Raw genomic sequence first — 23,750 nt, 5'->3', positions numbered from 1 at the left:
ATTTCCTTGGGCAGTGATGTAGAATTACCAGGTTTTATTGCTTTGAGCCTTCCAGGCAGGGAGGTAGATGAACACGATAATCACCTGGGTATGAGAGGCTTTAGGAACATAAAGCAGCTTTGCTAATAGCAGTGTGATGAGATAAGTGAAAAATCTTTATCTGGATTGAATTTTGCCCTGCTGCAAGAGACACTTGACACTGTTTCTTGCCAAATGCTGCTGAAGAGGTGTGTTTAATTCAATCCTTCTGATTTATTCAGATGAGAATCTGAACAGCAGGTTACTGGGAAGCCAGCACAGGTTTGACTCTGTGTTATGTTCTTTAATACAAAGTGCTTTGCATAGAGCTGGGTTCATGGTGCTTCCCTAGTTACTTAATTTTTCCCTGTTTTCAGCTGTATCTGCAAAATATATTAATAACCCTGCAAAAATATATTAATCACCCCTGCAAAATATATTAATAACCTTTTATAGTAAGGCCAGCTGTGCACCTCCAGCTGTGCACCATTGACCATTACACTGGGCTGGCCAGCTTTACTGCTCCAAACATTCAGATCAGCCACAAATGCTAAATCAGACATTATGGCATAGTATGTTTTCTTCTTCCAGTGTGGAGCAGTAGCCCACTTCTTTCCAAATGAAAGCCATTATGAACACAGAGCCTCGGAGGTACATCATGAAAAGCAAATTGCACTCTTTAAGTTGGGGGCAGCTGTCTTTAACCATGCAGAGAGTTGATGACAGCTGCAGAACATTCAGTCCATTTGCCACTGACTGAGGGAAAACTCAAACGATCAATTCAAGCCCAGCAGATTTGAAAGCCCTGTGAACTCATTTATAATGTTCTTCTGCCATATATGCAGTTTAGAGCTGAGAATTGCCATATGTGACTGTGTACTGCGTTTACCACAGATACTTGTCTGACTGGCTGCTTATTAAACCAATTTAATCAGCATATTCATTTAATTACCTTTCTCCTCATTTCTTTACCCAGTGTAGACAAAGCCTCCCAGCCAGCGTTGCAGGGGGTCTGGAGAAGAGAATAAGTGCTGAAATCAGAGGGCGGTATTAATGATATTTGTTTTCTTGTGTAATCCTTGTAGTTAAAGGCTCTTAAAGAGAGGAATGACACATTGCCAGTGTAACAGGCAAATTAGCAGTAACTATTGCCTGTGAACATCTAGTCCACGAAATGTAATAGCTCTTTTCCCTTCAGCAGTAGATGCTCCTAAAGGAAACTCATGCATCATTGTTGCTTGATGAATGAGTGTAGATAAACATGGAAAAGAACAAAATAGTTCTTGCAAGGAAAGGAAGTTTTGAGAAGGGAAGCAGGAACAGATTCTTTGAAGCCTCAAAATAGCCTAACTGCATTTGGACGTTAAGGGAGAAAAGTTTTCCTTTGGTAGTACTTTGTGAACTTATTACAGTTTCATTTTAAAGCCACTGAGCTCTGATCTAAGCAGTGCGAGTGAAGCCTTTTGGTGTCAGCCTCACTGTCCCTGAATGAAAATCATCATAAGCAGCATCCTTGTATTTATTACTTACACCTGAAGGCATCAGGAGTGAGTAAGCTTGCTTGATGCTTTGGTCATGCACAGAATCACCGGAGAGCAAGGTTAGCATAAGGGTTCCTGAGTCACCTAGACTTTTTGTAATCTTACTCCTTGTCTTTAAGACAAATCGTAAGGTCTTCAGCCAATTGTATCCTGTCCTTGTTTATTAGAGTTGGTTTTGAGGCTGAACATTTCAGTCTTGATAGTGATAGAAGTTTGCCAGAATGAAGACAGAATGAAAGTTATGTGAGAGCTTTGGGAGTTGGTCTCGAAAATTGAAGGGAGCATTACAAAGATAAGCCTTTAGAAGAAACACTGCAGAGTAACAACAAATACACTTATCCTTCCCATCTTTGGAGCAAACTAGAGGTCTTATTCAATGTGCATGAAATGCAAATAGTCTTCTAGCAAGGAGAATTTCTTTTCTCCTGAGATTTGTCAGAGAGAGAAAATCTGTAGCAGGCTGGAGAACAAGAGCACACTGGTGCATCTGAGCAGGAGGAGGGTGATTACTCATTTAGGCTTTTCAGCCCCTCTCTCTCTCGTTTCCTTCCACAGTTTGCATTCTCTAGCATGGACATTGCAGTCATGGTGAGGACGGGCTAGGGAAGTGCAATGTGTAGCTCTGATTGCTTTTATCTTCTCATATTTCCCTTCAAATGACAAGTGGCTTTCAGAGAGAGGATTCCCTGAGGATGCTGTTCTTCCTTAGACTGTTCGGTGTATGTTTCTTAGGCCAACATTCAGGGCAGCAGCGCAGTTTCTGGTCTCCGGTTCTTCATGCTATTTGTGCTGCTGATGTTGGTAGAAAACTGCTGGCAGAGGTAGAGCTAAAAAAGGTGTCAGATGTCACACAGCAGTGGTGTGGGGAGAAGACAAGCTGCTTCTGTCACGACGCACATGACTTTAAGCTGGCTTTTCTTAAAGGAGGATTAGTCTGAAACTCGTGACAGCATGAGAACGTTCTGGTGACTATAGATTGTACTTCAGGCTGTAATCGAATGTCTCTTTGAAAAGAGAGACCTCCTGTGTGGTGGAACCAGGCTAGGGGTCAAGAGTAGTCTTTGCTGTGATTTAGCAATTTAAGACGTGACGGTGTTTTGGCTCTATCTACAGTTTTCTCATGAATGTTTTGTCACGACTATTTTGAACTTGCTGGTGAAACTGCAGTCCATTCAATGATGACAAGCTGCACGTTAGACTGTCCTGGCACAATAAAAATGTTATAGAATGACTTTCTTCCACAAGCAATTGTCATACGGTATGAAAGGAGAGCACAAATTTGAAAATGGATACATTTTCAAAATGAGTTTTTGCGAATTGGATAAACAGAGTGTTAGGAGCAGGCCATGAGTGGTGGAGGATAACTTGCAGTTGTCTACTGGACATATTGCTGGCAAACAGTTTTCTACATATCCATTTTTTGCTTTTCATTGATGCACACAGTTCTGGCTGTGTCTGCAGGATTGGGAAATGGCAGGAGGACATTTGCTGAATTGACTTCTACGTGGGCTCCAATCCTTCACACAAAATTTGTGGTCCAACAGAAATAGAAGTAACTTACAGAAGAACTGCTTGATTAGGGATCTGGGCTCACCCTGTTGTACAAATCCTGACAGACACTCATAATCCTCCACAAGGGCAGTTGTGCTTAAAACAAAGAATAAGAACTCTCTTACCCTCAGGTCTGGTTGTCAGTTGCTCACATATATACGTTCCTGTTACATGTACTTCATTCCTGGAGGTGTCAGTGGACATTGGATATTATGGGCAGAAAAAATTGGCAGTGTAGGTGAACCTGTCATAGCCAGCATGCTCTGTACATGATTAATTTGTAAAATGGTACATGTTGCATCAATATTTATATTTGATCCATTGAGACAGTTCAGCATATGGGAAACATTACAGTTTTGTGAGCCTCCAATGTCATTTCTTAAACAGGGCGGGTGTATATAGCAAAAATAATTGTGCTCATGTAGCAAAACATACTCACGCAGGCTGTATTAATTGAGCTCTTGCACAGCCATTGAAAATGCAAATAAAAATATAATTAAAAAATATCCAAGCAATACAGAAAATAGTTCACACACAGGAATCCAAATGATGTGTATTCAGAAGAGAAGAGGAGTTTTCCTATGCTGGAGCCAGCAATGACTGAAGCTGGAAATACCACCCAACAAGCAGTATTTTCAGATGTTTAATTATAAAAATGAGAAGAAGGGAGGAGGGAAAGGAGGAAGAGTGAACTGCGATATCAGCTCAAAGAGAATGAATTTCAGGCTTTTGGCTCAGCAAACATGCAGTTACCTGCCAATTTAAAGGTCAATAGATAGTTCCAAACCATGGTGTCAGAGTAGGAGACTGCCTGGGTTGAAGAGCATAAAAGAAACCTGTGCATATAGTTGTGACTGTCCATGCTGACGACTTAAAGCTCCAAAAGCGTAAGTCTTAAATTTTCTTGCCAGCATTCCCATGTTTTAATATGGGCAAGGGACTGGCTTTGGTTAAAATCCACTTCGTCTTTGTCCAATTGATGCTGTTAATAGTAGTGCTGCAGCACTGCAGGCTTTCAACAGCTAAGGCAGGCCGGAGCTGGAACTCCTGGGTGGTGTCAACGTCCGTCCCTTTGCCAAAGTTACGGATATCACTGTCCAAGTCCATGTTGGATGGTGCAGGAAGGTTCCAACAGTCCAAGAACAGGACTGACAGTGATGAATGCTCCCACGGACCACTGAACAGATGATGGTTACACCAGGCCGGCCTTTTACTTTTTATTCTTCCTTCTGAACACAGATGAGCTCCAAATGCCCTGCTCACTCTTTCCTGGATCATCTTGGTAGGAATACAAAACTGCTTCCCTTCTCCCTAGTCCATTCAACACTGATGGAACTGAAGTATCTGGTTGTTGCTGAGTGAGCTGGTCCATGGACTCAGTCTGCTCAGCTGCAGGGTAACTCTTGAGTCAGAAAATGCACAGGATGTTATTTACAAGGTCCGTCTTTCTTCAGAATGTAAAGCTTCCCCCTTCTGCCTTTCTACTTTTTAATTTGAAAACTTACCTGACCTTGTTTGCTCTGACCTTGTTTCTGCACGAAACAGGTTAGAGACGGTAAAGATCAAATAATTCCCTTGAACTATTTGTATTTTAAGGGATTGTTTCTGCATTATGAAAACTTGACTTTTTAGCAGTGAAACTTGGGATTTTCCCTTTGCAGAGGGATACTCAAGCCCTCACTTATCCAAAAGCTTCCTGCAGGTTGAGGACAGCTCTATCTATTTTAATGAATGACAGTGTAATACATATAACATACAGCTTAATGTCGGTGGGAGGCTGATGATGTACAGACTTGGCAGATCTTCCCCTCAGTCTGGTGAGGCTCTGGCCCCCAGTGCTGGCATCTCAGGGGCTTTCTCACCTTGGGAAAAGCTGGACATGTCTCTCAATTAACACAAAATTTGTGGTCCAACAGTCTAAGGACTGCTGGCAGATGCTTTCCTCTCAGGAAGGGTGATGCTCACGGTGTTTTTCTTCCTCACCCTTCCAGGCATCTCTTTTCCCCTTTGCACTTGTTTTAAAAGTGGCAGCATTTTCAGCATGTGGGGTTTTCAAAGGATCTTAATGACTGAGGTGGTCACTGTAAGATGTGTCTGAATGACTTTGCAGCTTTTGGAATCCATTGTCAAATCTTAAGAAAAGCTGTTTCATTACATACTGTTATTAAAATACACTTCTGCTTTGGAAATGATTGGAAAGCTTGGGGAGGGGGAAATGGGTTCTGATGTTTATGTGGACAACAGTAAAGTACTTCCAAGGTACTTTCCTCCCATGAAGTGGCAAGAACGCACCAATGTTCATCTTGAAGCCAAGAAAGAAAAATGTTTTATTCTCCTAAAGATTTTCCTTTGTAAGAAGCCAGTTTCTGACCCAAATCTGATGGGAACTTTAGTCCACAATCCCTAGACCGAAGGAAAAGTCTGCCCTGTGGATAGGAGGGATGGTGCCAGTTCCTCTGCTCATAGGGAATTAAGGTGAAGATGAAAGATAATAAGCAGCAAAAGTTTTGAGAGGTATATTTGTGGATTCAGTGGGTTCTCCTTCCATGCCTGAGGTCTCTCAGTCAAAGTGTGTCAGTGACCTGGTAAATGTGGGAGGAAACAGCTTGTCTTGAACCCCAATGCCATAAGAGGGGAGACTTATTCTTTCAGAGGTTTGCTGGCTTGCACTCGTTTATGTTATCTGGGAAACTACCGTGTAAATGCAAAGCATGTAACTGCTAACTCCCCGTTCTTTGCCTTGCCTCTGTTATAGTCCTACAGACTCCTCATGTAGCACTGGGAATAAGTGTGGTTCAACACTCATTAGAGTCCCTTTATTCATTTGTGTGCTCACATAGTGCTAATAACAATGCGGTACAATAAAAGATAGCACTGGAGTCTGAAATTAAATGCAGCTTTTCCAGTATCTCAGCAGGGTGGCAGGCAGGCATATATTTCCAGCTGCCTTTCAGCAACCCCATTAATAAATCATCTTTATTTTCCTGGAAGAACTGCTGGGACATCCTTCTGTTTTGGGGGCAGAATCACATAGAATATCCCAAAATTATTTGTTGGACATGGGTAGGAAGTTTCGACTTGAGAATTGCAACTGCCAGAAACTCCATGGTCTTCTTCCTACCTTCCTTTAATTCCCATTTATACAGTTTTTTTCTGCAGTTCTTGTCCACCAACTTACATGCTGTTCTAGTTAATGCGCAGCATTTCCCCTGTATGTGCTTAGGATGATCGTCCTTTCTCAGCATGTGTCTGTCTCTAATGATTTACCCAGATGAACACTGCATCAGAACACGTCTGAATGCTGGCAATCTTTGATCCCTGTAATACATCTGGACTTCGGCAGTGGCCAGTGTCTTCTGAAACAAGAGGAACGTTTGAGTCCAAATTACATTGCTTACACGCAGGCAGTCTCAGATAAACAGCCCAAGTTCTCTTAGTATTTTCCTGCTTAACCTATTTTTCAATATGTTTGTTGTTTTGATTTTTCCCTAAGATATCTCTCCAACTTTCCTCTGGCTTTATTTTAAGAAGACAAGGAAAGGAGAGACCCAACAGCCTAACTCAAATAAATATTATTACTGACAGTCTTGCTAACTCATTTGCCAAGAAATTGTTTATCTGCAGAGAATAAATAATCTTTAGCTTGTTTTTAGCAGTAGAATCTCTGCTAATAACTTGCATAATGACAACTCTTATTTAGTAGAAATTCAAGTTCTAAGACTGAACTGCTGATTCTAATTGGGAAAGAAAACGATTTACGTGGACTAATGATGATTGGTCTTATTAGTTTCACAATCTACAAATGTGCAATCACTATCATAACCTTTAAATGGTTTGTGAATAAGGAAGATTACCATGACAGTCTGTATAGCTACAGGGAGAATACTGTGACTATTCTAGTAATACCTCTCTGCAGAAGCAAAGCCGCAGATTTTTCTTGGAAAAAGTTTAAGTAGGTGTAGAAAATCAAAAAAATACCATTAAAAAGGAAGCTTTAAGTGAAATTGTTAGTTTTTGTTTGTTTGTTTGTTTTTAATGGAATGTCTAAGCTTAATACCGTGCAAGCACCTGGGAAATTTCGTAATTCTGTAAGCAATCTTATGATATGGATAGGTCAAATATGAACCTGACCTGCTTCCATTGATCTACTTTTGCTTTGCAGGAGATTTTTTATCAGGTATTGCAGAAGCGTAGTCAGAACTGAATGTTCCACTCCCCATTAAGAACACTCTTTGAGTGAGCAGCACACTGGAACTTGTAACAGCATTCTGAATTTTTGTGTGGTGAAGAGCTATGACCAGGATTCTGGTTACTTGGGTTAGTTTTCATTTAAGGAAATCACATTTTTCTCTTCACTAAGTATCACAGTAGTGATCCATTTCAGTGGGATTTCTTTGAGCTCATCAGATGGAAATTGCTATACAGACATGAAACATAGTCTTAATCTGTTGTGTTTGAAGGAAGTTAGAGTGGGTTGGTATGAAATCTGTGGTGGTATCTGGAATAACCAGAGTGTTCATGAAACTCTCTTTAGGTTCTTCTAACTCGAAATTCATACTCTTAGTCTTAGAGAAGGGGGTTGCTGAATAACCAACTCAACACTGTTCCAAATGAGCACTCCTCTGATTCACAGTGTTCTCTTCCCATTCAGGTTTTCAGTCAGTTGTTTATCTTAGTCTTGACCTCAGTGTTTAGAGATACTTTAACCTTGCAAACAAAATAATGGGGACCTCTGGTTGTTGTCATTAGAAAATTGGCTGCGATGGAATCATTGGCTCAGCTGCCAAGGAGGATCGCTGTGGAGTCTGCAGTGGTGATGGCAAAACCTGTAAAGTGGTGAAAGGCGACTTCAACCACACCAAGGGGATGGGTGAGTAACCCTCAGCAGCGTTTTAGCGGAGTGGAAGTTCTCTTAACTGCTTGAGGAATGTTAAAGAGTGGCAGTAACACCTCTTCTTCTCGGATAGCATTGAACTCATCTGCTCTAGTAAACACATAAGACACAAAAACCCAGCTCAATTCAAATGTGATATTCTGTCTGCTTCCTATTCAGTTGCCCAGATACCAGCCATTGCCTCTGTCTGAAATTCAGAATGAAGTTGTTTCTCATTTTGAGTGCTATTGGTGCTGCTCGTTTTAAATAAGAGACAAAATCCTTCCTCCAGCACCATCTTTGAGCTCTTCGGGAGCTCAGAATAATGCATATTGCAGAAAATTCATGTTATAATGAGGATATCTCAGCTAAATGAAAGAACACTCGCCTCTGAATATTTTTACCGATTCCCTGTCAGCGATAGTATCCCATCAAGGATACAAGAGCTTCCAGTCAGAGACTTTCCCCTTTCTTGATAAACATTAATGTATGTGCAGCTTGATGTTTGAATTAGTCTTTGTTCCAAAGTTTCTGTATTGCATTTCTGAGAAAGCTGTTATCACATATCCTAATCAGGCAAAGAGAGGGAAAGCCAGATTCGGGACTTTAAAGCTGCTCCAAGAGGAAGGAATTGTTCAGAAAACATTATTTCACATTCAGTGAATACAGAATTGCCATTTCTGTATGGAGAAATAGTTCAATTCGTGCTACTGCGGGACTGAGTTCAGCAAAGCACATGAAGATTCCCTTTAGCACAAACTTCAATTCTATTTAGTTACAAAAGCAGCACAAGTGCTTAACGGCTTTCTTTAATCAGGATCTCAGCACTGAAGTCTGAGGCTCTGATTTTGTTCATTGACCTCTTCCTCTGCACCCTCCTCCTCCTTATTTGTGGAACCAGCTGTGATCTGTCACCTCTGAGATGCAGGTAGGATTTCTCACCTGCACCACATCTTTCTGGAGCAGGTTTGTGCTGTTGCGTTGCTAGGACTATCTGTTGAATGATTTCTTGCATTATCGCCTTGGACTTTTTTGTCCTGGTTATTTTTGACCTACTTGTGTCAAGACGTTTGCATCTGATGCAAATCACAGAATCGTAAAATCATAGAATCATAGAATGGTTCAGGTTGGAAGCCTTAAAGCCCATCCAGTTCCAACCCCCGGCCAGAGACAGGGACACCTCCCATTGCACCAGGCTGCTCAAAGCTCCATCCAGCTTGGCCTTGAACACTTCCAGGGAGAGGGCATCCACGGCTTCCCTGGGCAACCTGGGCCAGGGCTTCACCAGCTTCATTGCGAAGAATTCCTTCCCAATGTCTAATCTAAATCTTCCCTGTTCCAATTTAAAGACATTTCCCCTCATCCTATCACTCCAGGCCCTTGTAAAAAGTCCCTTCCCAGCTTTCTTGTAGGTCCCTTTCACGTACTGGAAGTTGCCCTAAAGTCTCCTTGGAGCCTTCTCTTCTCTAGGCTGAACAACCCTGACTCTCTCAGCTTGTCCTCATAGCAGAGGTCTTCCAGCCCTTGGATCGTCTTCATGGCCTCCTCTGGACCTATTCCATGAAGTCCAAATGGTGGGAAGAGTGTCTTATTTTCATTGAAACGAAACTATTCTCCATTTCTATAATGGATGTGATAGATGTTCATTAATTTCTTAATTGTTCTTGAAGATTAGCTATCTTTTATCTCATTTTATCTCATTTTCCAATGAGACTACAAACCATCTTGTGCAGATAAATAAGGAATTCCTGGGTCACTGCCAGGAGGTTGCACCCGGTTCCAACTAGACAGACTGCTCGAGGGTGGTAACTTTACAAGGCTGTAGGAACAGAACAGTTTCAGCTTTAACTAGTTGTCTGGCTGCCAGGACACTATAGGAGGCTTTCACCTCCAGCACCTTATAACCCGGTAAGAAGAGATGGCTGACTGAATCATGGCCAGTGTTCAAGCATTTATTGGTCTTTGTTCTTTGCTGGTCATCTCAGAAGCACAAATCTGTCAAAATGTTGCTTTATCAATGCAATATTTCCACCTTTACCCACCTCACGTAATCTATAAGATTATTGGTTTTACAACGATAATCTCCTAAACTTTTTTTAGATGTTTTGTTTTATTGATTTTTTAAAGAGAATCAAATTTTATGTGGGATTACTTTTAAAAAGTGACGTTCACAATACAAAAAACAATCTTCTCCTAGGTTGAAAATCATCATTGCTATTTATTTTTTTTAATTGTGCTCTCTACTAAAATAGAAAGAATATTTAAAGTCTCATAATTGTTCATTGTTCACGTTTTCCTGGTTTTGGATTTCTTTTATGTCAGACACTCAAAATGGACTTGTTGGTTTCACATATGATTTGCAACCACGATTCTGCAAACATTTTATGCACTGTGAGTTGCTCCCAGCAGTTTCTGTCCATATGCGGCTGTTTCACAGGATCAGGCCCTCAGGTTAAGTTACTGAATCTCATGCAAGAGGCAAAGCTTCAAGGTTGAGTCTGAGGTATCACAAGTGAACATGAGATTACTGAAGAAAAAACATGAGCGTTTTTCTTTAGTTTGGCATTCAAGCAAGTATGTGCAAAAACCTGACAAAAGCTGGGGCAAAGGGAAGTTCGAAATATGACCACAGAAACGATTCAGGGTTTGGATGTGTAAATGGTGGCACACAGTGACAAATCCCCATGAACTTGGTGAGATGCAAGTCAAGGCTAACACACTAAGTATTGCTGATTTATTATTTCAGAAGAGAGTGGATTTCAAATATCAAGACATTGATTGTTTTGGAATTGTGTCTGGTTTGGGAATTGCAACTGCAGCCTTTGGGCCAGATCCTCAGCTGCTCTGCACGTGGAATTCTGTTGACTGTGAGATTGGTCCCTCTATGTCCTGTGATTGCAAATTATGTTGTCAAGCCCTATTAACTGAACTAAATCCATGCCAACTCCTTTCTGTTTCTTAGTAACCAATAGTCATTGTAAGAAGGTTTCCACATGTGTGATGGCAAAGGCAAAGGCTGTTCCCAAGTGTTTCTCGTGTAAGATACTTGAATGCTGTTTGCAGTGTCAGTGGGTGTTGGTGACATCCTTTGGTGTTGGTTCTTTGTCTTCTTTTGGTTGGATTAGATGGGGAGATTGGTATCAAGAGCCATGGATAAACTTCAAGTCCTTTTACTGTTTAACTTGGTTTGCAAAATGTATCGAGTACAGATCCTTTCCTTTTAGAAAACTGTCTGCGTGAAAGAAAGCCAAATTTTCATTAATCAACTAAAAAGAACTGGCCGTATTTCTTTTTTTTCCAACCTTAAATGTCACAGATGTGGTTCTGCCACCCTGGTGGGGCATGATGGTGGGACATTCAAAGTGCCTCTAGGAGGTCTAGGAGTTCAGATTTTGCCACCTGTCATCCAGGGTGATCCAGCTGTAAATAGATTCCATTTCTCTTTCCGGGAGGAGGTCAAAAGCCTTTATTTGTGATGCTAAACATCACATACACTTGTGTGCAGCCAGCTGTCTTCAGTAGGCCAACTGAATGCACTGTTTAGACTGAGGTTTACTTTTGACTGGCAGCATGCCCTGTACCTCCTTCTACAAAATAATTTTTCAGAAACAAACACAGACTTGTTCTGAAGTCCATCTCTGTCTCCTTGCCACTGTGCAAGGGGCCCAGAAATAATGGACAGCTCTTTGGCTCTCAGCTTTTGGGTGGCTGATTTATCACTGACTTCTTCTGTCCAGACTCCAAGACTGTGCCTGTAATGCTCGAAGACTTGCTTTGAGAATGAGACCTGCATCTGTGTCTCTTGATTTTTTTCAGCCTTATCCAGACTTTTATTGCTGCTCTTCGCTTGAGATCCAAAAGAATGATCACAGATATCTGTTTTTTTTAATGGCAGAACATAATAGGGTGAGATATGCCAGTTGTCGCAACTACCATTTTGGGAAATGAAGAGTGATCTTTGTTAGCAATTTTTATTTTTAAGATGGTGAAAAAACAGGCTTTTTATTGTGTATATTAGTTGTATGGCACATATTTAAAAGAAAGAAAGGATATTTGAATAGTAGTGCTGACCAGGACTCTTTTTTGTTGATATGGCGTATGTGTAAATTATGGGAAAACAGAGTCCTGGGGCTGACTCTGGGATGTCTTGTAAAGGTTTAAGCAGAATGTGCAAGTTAGAAACCAGCTTCACAGTGACAGTAGGAGGCTTTGAATTCTATCCATGGCTCCACAGTGAAATTATTTGCTTCCAAATGCGCTATCCAATGGCTGGAAGTTTACAGGTGCTGATGCGGGATTTGCTCTCAAGCTAATAGCACGTGAGAATTATTACAACTCTTAGGAGAATGGATGTACAGTTACCACTGGACATATTTCCACTCCACTGCAACGATTAGCAGTCAGCAAAAGGTGCAGTGTGGGAAGGGTCATGGAAACTGAGAATGCCTAGCTGGCACTTACACCTAAAATATGAAGGAAGCTGTACTGGCTGTGACCAGCAGCTAGGCAGAACACTCTGATTTCCTTGGCTTCTACTCCGAGATCTTTATTCAAAGCTCTTTAGCAAGTTTGATAATGGGATAAGCACTCTTGACTTTCTCACACCTAATTTTCATGTGTGCACAGGAATAAGATATGAAGGTACAGTGCCCAGAGATCAGTACTTTCAGCCATGGGATAATTTTTCCTTTACCTCAGAGTCCGTCTTTCCTTGCCATAAGAACCAGGAAAACAGTTTTGTAGTAGATCAGCGACATTCTGTATTTCACACTAAACTTTCTATTCTTTCTGGGAATAATAACAATGGATTTTCCTGTGTGAGCTGCTTTCCTCTTGGAAATCTCTCCAGCATTTAAATGAAGATACAGTAGCCACTGTTCACATATTAATCTCCTTGATGACAAAGCCACCTCTTTGTTCTGGTGTCTCTCCTAATACGAGTTATACCATATAATTTGTATCTAGGATTTGCTTCAATCACGGTCTTACATTCCTGAGACACTGATGTAATGCAGATTATCCAGAAAGATTGGTGCATGCCAAAGTAACTGTTCCCAAGGTGGAGTATACTACGTACAGCACTATAAATTATCAAATAATGAAGTTCTCCTGTTGTACTTTCAAAGCCTCATCTTAACAGGCTGATTTATGGGTGAAATTACTACAAATACTGCCTGATAGTTGCCAAATCTCATTAGTCTTTACCCAGTTTCTCATTTAAAGCAGAACTTTAAGCCCAACCTTGCAAACCCCTGCATTGCAGACAATCATCCTAAGACCAAAGCAGATCTTTGAGAGTTCTTGACTCAGGGCCAACTCTAAGACTTCTTCTGGTCTTACTAACTGACACTTGATAATCTTTCTGGCAATCTGCAGTTACAGTTTGCTTAACAAAATGTTCCTGGAAAACAATGGAGGTGTTTTCTGGTGCAGTTTTCTCAAAGATCAGGAATATTCTGTGACCAGAAGCCTCACATTAGCTCTAAGGGCCAGAGTAGAGTGGTGGTAGTGATCTGAGTTTATACCTGTGGCAAATTTGCATGGATGTTGAATAGTCTGTTTGCAGTAGGGTTTGACCACTAACTCGCACAATATTGCTGGAAATAATAAATGAGAGTGTCAAGACGCTCCCAGTGGGACATGCCTGAGAATTCTGCTTTGTCTTTGAAAGGATTGGTCAGATCCATACAAATGCAAAGTGGTTTGCAATTTGTTAACAGAAGAGTGGAGGTCAGCAGTCAGGTTTGTGCCACATGATTTCAGTGAGTTAGCACACTATGTTTCTTCTTATTCAGGAGCTGCGAATACAACCCCCAAAGCCATCAATCAGGATTAGAAATTACATAAGGAGAAAAATCTGGTGTAAACCCAAACTAAACACTCTCTAGAACTAATATGCTATTAATAGCTTACACTCTACTATTTACCATTGTAAAAAGTAACATAAAAGTCAACTTTTCCACGTGCTATTTCTCTCATGGCACAGTGATGAAATGAGAGTGTATTTATGGCACTAGCTGAGCCTCAAGCACAGCTCCATAGCTCGCTCACCTCTAAAGCAGTGTGACACACTCCTGGCTGCTGCTGGTCAGGGGACAGATCCAAAGTTCACTGAAGTTAGTGACTGGTTTTCCACTAAACTCAGTGTGATTTAGTATCCAACCTCCACATGATTTAGCTCTGGGCATTTGTATCTGGCATGCAATTTGAAAAATAAATAAGTAAATAGTCCCACAGTATGTGCATTAAATTACCTGAAACTTGGGCATGTTCCAAACTGGCTTCCTAACAGGGGTGTCAGGTGTGTCATAGGGCTGTTTCCCCACGATGGGCTGTCATTAATCACACCTTTGCTGCGTGTTCATGTCTGGTGGTAATTGTTGGTTGGGTTCATGTGCAGATGCATGGGGTGCGGTGAGGATGTTTGGTTTCTGAAGCACTCTGTTTTGTCTGTAATTTGGTATCTCAGCTGATGAAAAAACAACTCCTGGCGATGTCTAAAATAATAAAATCTAATATCTGTGTGCTTGGATTTCATAACAGATTTCATTATTGCCTTAAAAAAATCGACCCTGGAAGTAATGGTTATTCACATTGAGACTCACACTGTAACAGCGGGTGGGAGAGCCGCTGCTCTGGCTTCTGTACACAGACACGGCTTGCAGCTCTGCTCTCCCTCTTTTTCCTGCAAGAGATGACTGACTATGCCTGAGATATCTGAGAAGAGGAGAAGTAAAGAGGAACAAGTGCAAAAAGGACTGAATTGAAGGGTCAGACGGCGGTGCCATTCAGATACAGTGATCAGGGAAAGAGGGATTGTGTGTAGCCCCCATCAGCTGTCCACCCAGTGCACCTTGCGAAACCCAAGAACTCAGACTGTATTCATAGCACAACAAAGGGGCTGGGGGCTCTGCTGGTGCAGACCGATAGTAATGAATCCACAGTCTGAGACCAGAAATCCCCGTCTGTCTTACTCCTTGTCATAGTAGTAAGAGAATCACTTAGACCTGAGATGCGTGAGGCTGTCAGCATCCTCTGTTGAGGCTCCCCTTATCAGTGTAGCTGAAGCTGGGCCACTGAGCTGCCCTTGTCCCTAGAGGAGTCACTGCTCGTGCCAGCACTCCTCCAGCCCAGTGCTCTAGACTGCCCACAATTTCCGTACGGGCAGGGCTGACACAGAACACTTTCATACAGCCATTTAAAACAAAAAAAGAGGGATGAAGGGAACGTACAAGATAAGCTGTTTAGCATCTCAAAGAAAGGAGAAAGCAATAACCCAAAAGAAGTACCAAGTTATACACTACAAAGTAAACTGGACGGCCAATTAGAATGAATCAAGTCACAGTTGTGATGAAATTAGTGTCATATCCAGGGGCCTGATTCAGAGTCCAGTAAAGCCAGTGGAAAAACTCTGTCTGGCTCTCAGACCTTTGAAATGGGCCCTAATATTCTTCAATTTTGTAGTTTAAAGGCACCACTGTCACCCCATGGAACAAGTCCATAACTCCACATGGCTCCATGGTGGGGGCAAATAGGCTCCTTGTAGCTCCTGATTATTCTGACTGTTCTGTTAGTCAGAAGTGGCATAGTTGTGTCCTACTGCTGGTTGTTGGAAGCGTGAAAAGACCAAGAGAGTTTAGAAAAGATAAAACCTGAGAGAGTTCTATGAAAAAATGACGAGGTGCTGTGAAAACTTCCCCACCGCATCAGATGCAGGTGGAATTTGGTGTGTGCATCCTGGCAGTGTTTAGAAGTCAGTTCTTGAGAGACTTTCAACTTTGTTGTTGCGTTAAAGCTGAGCTGCGGGATTCTGTTCAGCAGCCCGATTCAAGGGGGTCATTACCATTATATCCTCCAGAGTTTTTCTGTAAAGCTGAAGTGTGAGTGAAAACAAATTCCACCACCCCCCCTCAGTTGTCCCACTAATTCCTTCTGTTTAATTTTAGCATCATCAAAATGTTTTATGGAAGTGAGTCCTTTCTGATGCTGATCACAGCCTCGAGCAGGGTTTTTGAGGGAGGGAAAAACAGGAGCATCTCTTGGGAACTTGATTTCAAATCATAGGTGTCTGCTCCACGATGTGCAGTGTCATTCCTGACAAGGGACAGTTTGCATCAGCTCAGGAACAGCTCCTGTCAGTAATGCAGGAGGGGCAAAGGGATCCAAAGAGGTCAAATCCATTTAGGCCCAAGCACAAGCCTCAAGTCACAATGAAGTGGGACACGTGCATTTGTCTCCATCTTCTCAGGCTGAAACGTTAGTCATAACCATGCACGTCACAGCAGTGAAACTTGGCTGCCAGCGCAGGGATCTCATTTGAAGGTTCCCACCCGTTCCCCAACCTGGGCAGGAGTTGATTTGTTCATGGTGAGATACTGAAGGACTGATGCCTCTGGCTGGCTGGCCTGCTCTCATCCCTTTGCTCTTTTGTTGCCACAGGTTACATAGAAGCAGCTGTGATCCCTGCAGGTGCCCGGCGCATCAGAGTCGTTGAGGATAAACCTGCGCACAGTTTTCTGGGTAAAAAAAAACCAAAAGAAATGAATGTTTTGATTCTAAACTCAGCTCTGCTTTCTGTTAAAATGACCCTTCTCTAAATGACCTCTAAGATGACAGGTTTGGTGTTGCCAAGAAGTGTCTGTCGATTTCATTCTTGTTGCAAACTCTCTCTGCTTTTGTGGCTTGGTTTCCTGATCTTTGCTTGATGTGATAGTATATGACACTTACAGGCCCTGTGCAACCTGAAAGGGCCGGAGAATACTTTTATATAGACAGAACAGTTCCTGAACAGAACTTGGCACTGGGTTGAATATAGCTGCCAGATGTACACAGCACTTTGTCAGGGAGTGGGAAAGAGAACAGTGCGTGTAGAGAAAGGAGTGACAGAGATAGGAAGGCGGCCAGCTCAGGCTGGAGCAGAGGGAGGACAGGACATCTGATGGCCCTCAATAACCTGACCATGAGGTTGCCTGTGCCATTTCCTGCAACAGCAGATTTTTACTTGGTGCTGAACCCAAGACCTGATCCTGCACTCTGAGATGGGCTAGCTGCAGCTTCTAGTCCACTCACTTCTATTTTCTCAGGCCAAATAATTTGTTTAATCCTCTTCTTATTTCTACTCCTGCATTCCTTTTGAGGGGAACAGGCTTCGTCTCATCTTTTCCCTGTCCGAAACAAAGTTTTAGGCATGGCTGAGGGGTCAGAGTGGTATGTGAGGTTGTTGTAGGGCACAGTCTGTAAACAAGCTTGGTGTTCTGTTACTAATCACTTAGATTAAATATTGGAAGGGCGTTTGTAAAATGCAGCCAGTCAGCTACAAGACACATCTGTCAGTCCAGTCTTCTGCCTCTTCTCTCTGATGTTAGGGGTGTTTCTTTTTGCGTCATTACTGTGCAATGGATGAAGATTCTTACCTCCCGTCTACTTTTGGGGGAGACCAAGTCACAGAAATGCTGATGCCCCATTGCTCTGCATCACACAGAAAGCCTGTGGCAAAGCAGGGAGTTGAAGGAAAGTTGTCCAGGGCCCAAAAAAACGGCCAGCACATTGAAACATCCTTTGTACATTCAGATCTGCATGGCCACATGTAAATGGGGGCATCCTTCTGTCTCTCTTAAGTTCCTTATGCTGTGGAGCTACATGTGGGAAAACAGAAGGATAAAAGAAAATCCCAAACTTCCTCCTTTGTTCAGTGAACTTTTGCAGCTTATAGGTCCCTGCAGTGTCAAACCTAAGCTCTTCTCGCTGTTCATGAACTCATTAGCTCATGATTTTTGTCCTTCTCTATCCAACAGTGTTCCAGCCCTTCCACATGCTGATATTTTCATTGCAGTGGTTGGAACAGATGCATGTTCCTTAGCCTGGGAAGTATTAGGTGCTGTTTTCACTTGTGCATGTTCTGTTTCTCTCCAACTGAGCTTCTCACTGAAAGGTTTTCAGATAGAAAAGCACTCTGAGAGATGGAATTTCTTCCAGAGATATATCAAGCCTGTGGTAGGAACTCTGAGAGGATTAGGGAGCTTGAAGCTTTCCGTTTTGTGGAAGAGGAAGCTGAGGTGTTGCAGGGAGTTGGTAGCAAAGCACTGACTAGGAACCTCGCTTTCTGGTTTCTATGTCTTTTTCTTATAGTTCTCCATCCCCACAGGTAAAAGGAGATGTCAACATCCAGTACTGGGATGTAGGATGCCGCTGAAAACATTCACATAGTGATTGCATCTTAGGATTTCAGGTCTGGTGCCATTGGTTTTCTGTCTTGAGATGCTACCAAAGCTGCCAATATCACTGGGAAAGATGCTTTTGTTGCCTGTCTTTCATTCTAGATTCAGGGAGGTGGGGGCAAGAGGGAGAATCTTGTCATTCAGTTGTCCTTAGGTCAAAAGTGCTGGCATGTGTGCCACTTCTTGGTAGGAAGCATGTATCACTACTGCTAGTATTTCCACTAACGCTGCAGCCAAGCGTTCTGGGAGAGGATTACGCCTACACATAAGATATTTGACATAGCAAAGCACTGGTGGAACAATGAGAGCCAGTGTTTCTTTGAGTTTTGCAAATACTCTGCCTTCTGGAAGCCAGCGTTTTTGTTTGTCTTGGTGGGATTTGCACAAGGTATTTATTCGGGGCTTGGGCTTTGGCAGATAGCTGCAGCACAGAGATTCTTACGTGGAGCTAGTGGCTGCCCTTCGTCATGACCACATAACCTTGACTAGAGCAGATACTTCCCCACTGGCTGGTGAAGAGTAGGATTGTGTATGTCTGAGAGCAGGACTTGGCCCTGTGTGCATCACATAAAGATAGATAAAAATTCTTCTATGGTTCTTAGACCAAAAATTGAATCAAATAAGTGGTAATCTGACTATTTTAAAGTTTCTGAACACTTTCAGCTCTTTGGTTAATGGTCAGGAGCCAGGGGAACCTCTCTAAGCTTTCCAGGGTTTTCTCTTTCCAGGAACAGTGGACACAAAGGAAAGATACCCCATGTCTTGCTAACCTAAGCAGAAGAATAGCAGCAAGAGTGTTCCAATAGCATAAAAAAGGTGTCCAAGGAAACAAAATCCAATCACTCTGAAAGACATAATGCATTGTAAAAACAGGTCTGAGTATGGAAGGACTTTCTATTTCAATTACACTGACAAAGTTGAGTCCAATCAGGTCCTATTTCCACCCCAAACTGGGTACAGCACTTTGGAAAGAAGCCCAGTGTAATTTAGAATCATTACTCCCTGTGCTGGGAGCAGTGCCTGAAGAATTTCCCTCCACCTACAGGCAACCCACGCTGGCTGCCTTGGCTGGCTGTAACACTTAAAAACCACCTTGAAGAGGAAATGCCTCGGCAGTTTGTGTCCACAGGCTGGGAAGCAAAGTGGAGGGACCCAAGGTGGGAATAAAGATCTGACTAGAAGCCAGGTTTAGAAATAGGTTGGTCAGTTCCTGTTTTCCAACCAACAAGGAAAAAAGAAGTTACAGGTTGTTGCTGGGGTTCCCTTTTCTTTTGCTCTTCTACTGTATGACTTCAAGCCAGGAAAAGCTTAGAGATGTAACAGTGGATTCTTGCTGCTGCCTAAGTGTATCCACAGCAGAGAGAAGAGAAAGAGCTGTGCTTCACTGTGCTGTTTGAGGTATAATGTCCCAGGAGAACTGCAGCCTGTTGTCCAAGGCAGAATAAATCCTGTGGGATGCTAGCTTAAATCAGCGAGGACTGTTTGACAAAAAGGGTGCATAACTGCTTTCCTGTTTGAGCTTTTCCACCACAGTCAAACAAGTTTTGTCAGAGGAGACTGCATATACCCTGGATTCCTATAGTAACTGGCCTTAGGCACGTGTCCAGCTCATGGACTCTGAATGGAGTGGTGTGGCTGTGCCAGGCTGTTCTTTGCCTGCTGATGGTTTTTATTTGTGGCTTGGTATCTCTCAAACCAAGAGGTAGATCATATCTCACCTGCTTCTGCCTTCAAGAGCAAAGAAGGCATCAGGAAGAATCCTGCTTATTTCTGATGGTAGAGCTTTATAATGCATGTCCATATTTTTTAACTCTCAAAACCATCTCTGGAGTAATTCAGAACAACGGAAAGGCCACTCTAAATGGTGTCTGTAGGTAGTGCTTGCAGGTTGCAATATTCTCCCCTCCAGGACTGAGCACAAGGGGCTATTAAGCTGATCTGCCAAGTTCACATTCTGTCTGCTGACCAGTCTCTGCTTTGTAACTTGATTTCTCTCTGTAATTATGACAGCTAAATGTTAACTTGTTCAGCGTTTGCGTTATGCAGCACATGCAAACTCAGAACAGTTTTCTTTTGAGCTTGCAAATCTTCACCTGTCTATCAGCACTGAGATTTGATTGATCTTTTTCTCATGGAAATTTTCAAAGCTGGCTCTGCTTGGAAACTAAAAATGTAGCAAGAGTTATCTTGCTACATTTGGTGGGAGACTTTAGAGGGAAGTGATCTATTAATTTTATGTTATACTTGAAGATCAGAATAGGTTTAGTTGTATACTATCTGAATGAGAATCTTTGAACCTAGCTGCTGCCAGAATTTAGTCATTCTCAGGATGAGCAGTCTATATAAAAATGTACTGATCTTGCCTTGCAAATCAGACTTCTGTTTACAGCCACTGGTGCTCTGGGATGTTAGATTCTTTCATCCCGTCTGCCAGTTTGGTGAATGTGTCCAAATTTATCATGCCATCCATTTTCATGAGATTGATATCAAATCAGTTAGATTAGAGAATAAGCCTTAAAGTGATCTAAGTGTTAATTTCCAATATAACAAATATTCCAGACGTGTTCATTTTACATACGTGCCTACATGTTTCCCATGTAACCTTTGATTTAGATTATTCCAGGAGGGATTACGGCTATAACTGTTTATTCTCTAATTATGCTCTTTTTACAATCTGCACTCCATTCAGCTTGGCTGAGGAAAATGGGCCAGTAAGTTTTGCACTTCCCTAGGCAGTCCCTTCCCCATTGTAGTTCTTGCTGTTTGCACAATGCTGTAGTTTTTAGTATTACTTTTAAATCCAAATTAAATCTCTCTCTACTGAAAATCAAAGGAAAACATTTCAGTTGTGCAAGCTTTCCTTTGCAAAAGCAGAGCTGTATAGACAGTTGAATTCAGCAGTATGAGTTTGTGCGGCGTTTGGACATTCCCCGGAAATAGGAAGAACTGCACAGGAGTTCTACCGTTTGGTCCTAAAGTAGTAGTATTTTTTTAAGCAGAGTGGGTCATTATCTTTCCTTCGTTTTATTTCCTTTATAACTCCTTCTGCGCACTCTTTTCTCTTGCCTTTAAATGTTCTGGCAGTGGAACGGCACAGGGAACACCTCAATGTTTTGAAACTAGAGAACGTTGCTTATTCAGAAAGCAGAACAGAATCATTTTAGGTAGTAAAATCTTAGGAAGAACAGTTTATATGACATTATTGTACGTTAATAGCAATGTTAGTACAATTAGAAATGCATTCATCTGAAATACAGAACATGCCCAACTTAGAGACATTACAATGAGTCAGGTAAAATTATAGTGCTGTATTTTTCATTTAAAGTTGCATCTGTTACCAGGCTGCTGTATCTTCTACTTTAGGTGGGCTGAGACAGAGGCTCAACAGTCTGTATTGTAATTACAAGATCGCTTACATTTCATTCCATGGTGTTTGATTCATTCCAGCTTTAAAAGATTCCAGTAAGAGATCCATTAACAGCAACTGGAAAATTGAGCTTCCTGGTGAGTTTCAGATCGCAGGCACTACTGTCCGGTACGTGCGAAGGGGTCTGTGGGAGAAAATCTCTGCCAAAGGACCAACTAAAATACCACTGCACTTGATGGTAACTTTATATCCTTTCTTTGTCTTTCTTAAGTGATGCAACTTAAAAGGTTTTTATCCTAGCTGAAAGTTAAATTTTGGTTGTTTGCTTCCTCACCAGAGGTTTTTAAAGGTACGCTGTAGTGCTTCTGTTTGCAGCATTCTTTTGCAGCATTGCAAGGGCCTGAGAAACCAAGCTCCCTATTTAAAAATAAATGATGCTCTATTCTGGAAGGACATGCAGTGTCCCAGTAGGCTTGTGTCCAGCAGAGGATAACCCTGTAATGGTTTGCAGACAATGTGACAGGTCCATTCTAGAGGACATAGTTGCCAGGGGCCTTCTTTATTTATTTCATGGACATACCTGCTCACACCCATGAAAGGGTATTTGCCAGAATATCTTCTTAGCTGATGTCAGAACGTATTCTGTATTGTAATATACTGTTGCTCTAACAGAAGTGATGCAGATTTGGGATGTACAGGTGATACATTTGAATTTGGCCTTTTGTAGTGACTTAGTTGCACACAGAACTTTCCAGTACTTTCTTTTTCTTCCTAACCTCATGTAAGAAAAAGGAGTTGCACAGGTACTGTTTGTGAAGATGCTGTGCAGGGTTCCTTTGCCAGCTCTTAGAACCTTCCAGGGCATTCCTTGATTGAGGTGTACTGCAGTAAAACCCAGTACCAGCATTTTGCAAACTTCAACATGAGTAGAGCTCATTTCCCCTTCATTAAGGAATAAGCAATTAGCATAGGAAAGTAGTAATTGTGAGGTTCTCCATGAGTATCCTTTTCAAATACAGACTGGCATTTTCAGCAGACACAAGCAGAGGAAATTATCATTCTTCACCTTTACCCCAGAAATTATTAAAAACGAAGAAAGTAAAAGCTACCAGACCATTAAATAGAACACGTGGCTTACAATCACTGCCAGTCATAAACAGAGCACACATGACGTCTTTCCTTCAAATCAGATATTAATCTTTTCCTTGATACAGGGTAGTGGGTTTCATTCTTTCAACGCAAGAAAGGCAGGATGGTTACCAGTTCCCTCTAAATAGAAAACTGTTGTTCAAACAGTGGTGGAATACACTGGACTGACAAAGAGCCAGAAGCTTCAGTCAATCCACTGTGACCTGCATTTGAAACCGATTATACACACATACACACACCCCAATTATATATGGCTACGAAATTGCATGAAATTGGTTTCATATGGGCCTTTAGATTCACTAGTCTTGCACCCATATTGAGATAATAAGGATTTCTTTTTAGGAGCTGGTTTTTAATACTTGAGGCATTTCTCCAAGTGCGTTGCTGTAAGTATATTTCTTGGAGAAATTAATGTTTGTGTAACTAGCTCTGTGCTAGACCTCCTCTTGGCAACAGAGGACAACCAAACACTCCCAGAGCATAAAGATGCTTTAGACAAGACTGATTGATCAATTCTGTAGAACACGCTGTTCGTATCTCATGCACTTAAATAAAGCCAGAGCAGAACCTGAGTTCTCTGCCTCTGACTGCCTGGTATTTCCAATTGTGTTTTGAAAAAAAGACTTTGAAACTGTAGTGCTGGCTGGCTAGTTTCAACCTTGAGATTCAGTTCTGGTAGTAAGGCTCCCTCTGAGGCTGAAGCAAAATCATATCCTTGTTCCCCACATCTTCTGGAGGATGATTCTCTGCCCAGGGTTATGCACTGTGCAGAGCAACTCATGGGAGCTGAGTTTGGGTACCCCACAGCATTCACTGGACAGACTATAATGCCAGTGGCTGCAAGCTGGACCCTTTCTTTCAGCATACACCGTTACTTTTTTTGGTTAAACAACCTTGTGACAGCTTTAATGAGATTATTGGCTAACTAAGAGTGATTTCTGTGAATCTGAACGGGAAACGATTGTTGGACGAAAATAGCATTTGCAAATTGGCTTTTTTTTATTGGGCAGCTGCTTGCTTCACTTATGATAGCC

At 41.9% G+C, this 23,750-nt stretch overlaps 1 protein-coding gene across 3 annotated transcripts in view; it reads left to right on the top strand.

Annotated features, from left to right (window-relative positions):
- The window catches only part of ADAMTS17 (ADAM metallopeptidase with thrombospondin type 1 motif 17), a 178,591-nt gene that overhangs the window by 112,781 nt on the left and 42,060 nt on the right, over positions 1-23,750 (top strand). The window contains exons 15-18 of one of the 3 annotated variants that reach the window (XM_054077504.1): positions 7,860-7,980; positions 10,946-11,020; positions 16,423-16,503; positions 21,648-21,805. In XM_054077504.1, coding sequence (XP_053933479.1) covers positions 7,860-7,980; positions 10,946-11,020; positions 16,423-16,503; positions 21,648-21,805 — 435 coding nt within the window. Of the gene's footprint in view, positions 1-7,859; positions 7,981-10,305; positions 10,375-10,945; positions 11,021-16,422; positions 16,504-21,647; positions 21,806-23,750 lie in introns of all 3 variants that reach the window. The other 2 variants (XM_054077505.1, XM_054077506.1) reach the window with 2 other exon arrangements.

This window comes from Cuculus canorus, chromosome 12, assembly GCF_017976375.1.
Source record: "Cuculus canorus isolate bCucCan1 chromosome 12, bCucCan1.pri, whole genome shotgun sequence".
NCBI classification, from domain to species: domain Eukaryota; kingdom Metazoa; phylum Chordata; class Aves; order Cuculiformes; family Cuculidae; genus Cuculus; species Cuculus canorus.
This window is presented reverse-complemented; position numbering and strand designations above follow the sequence as displayed.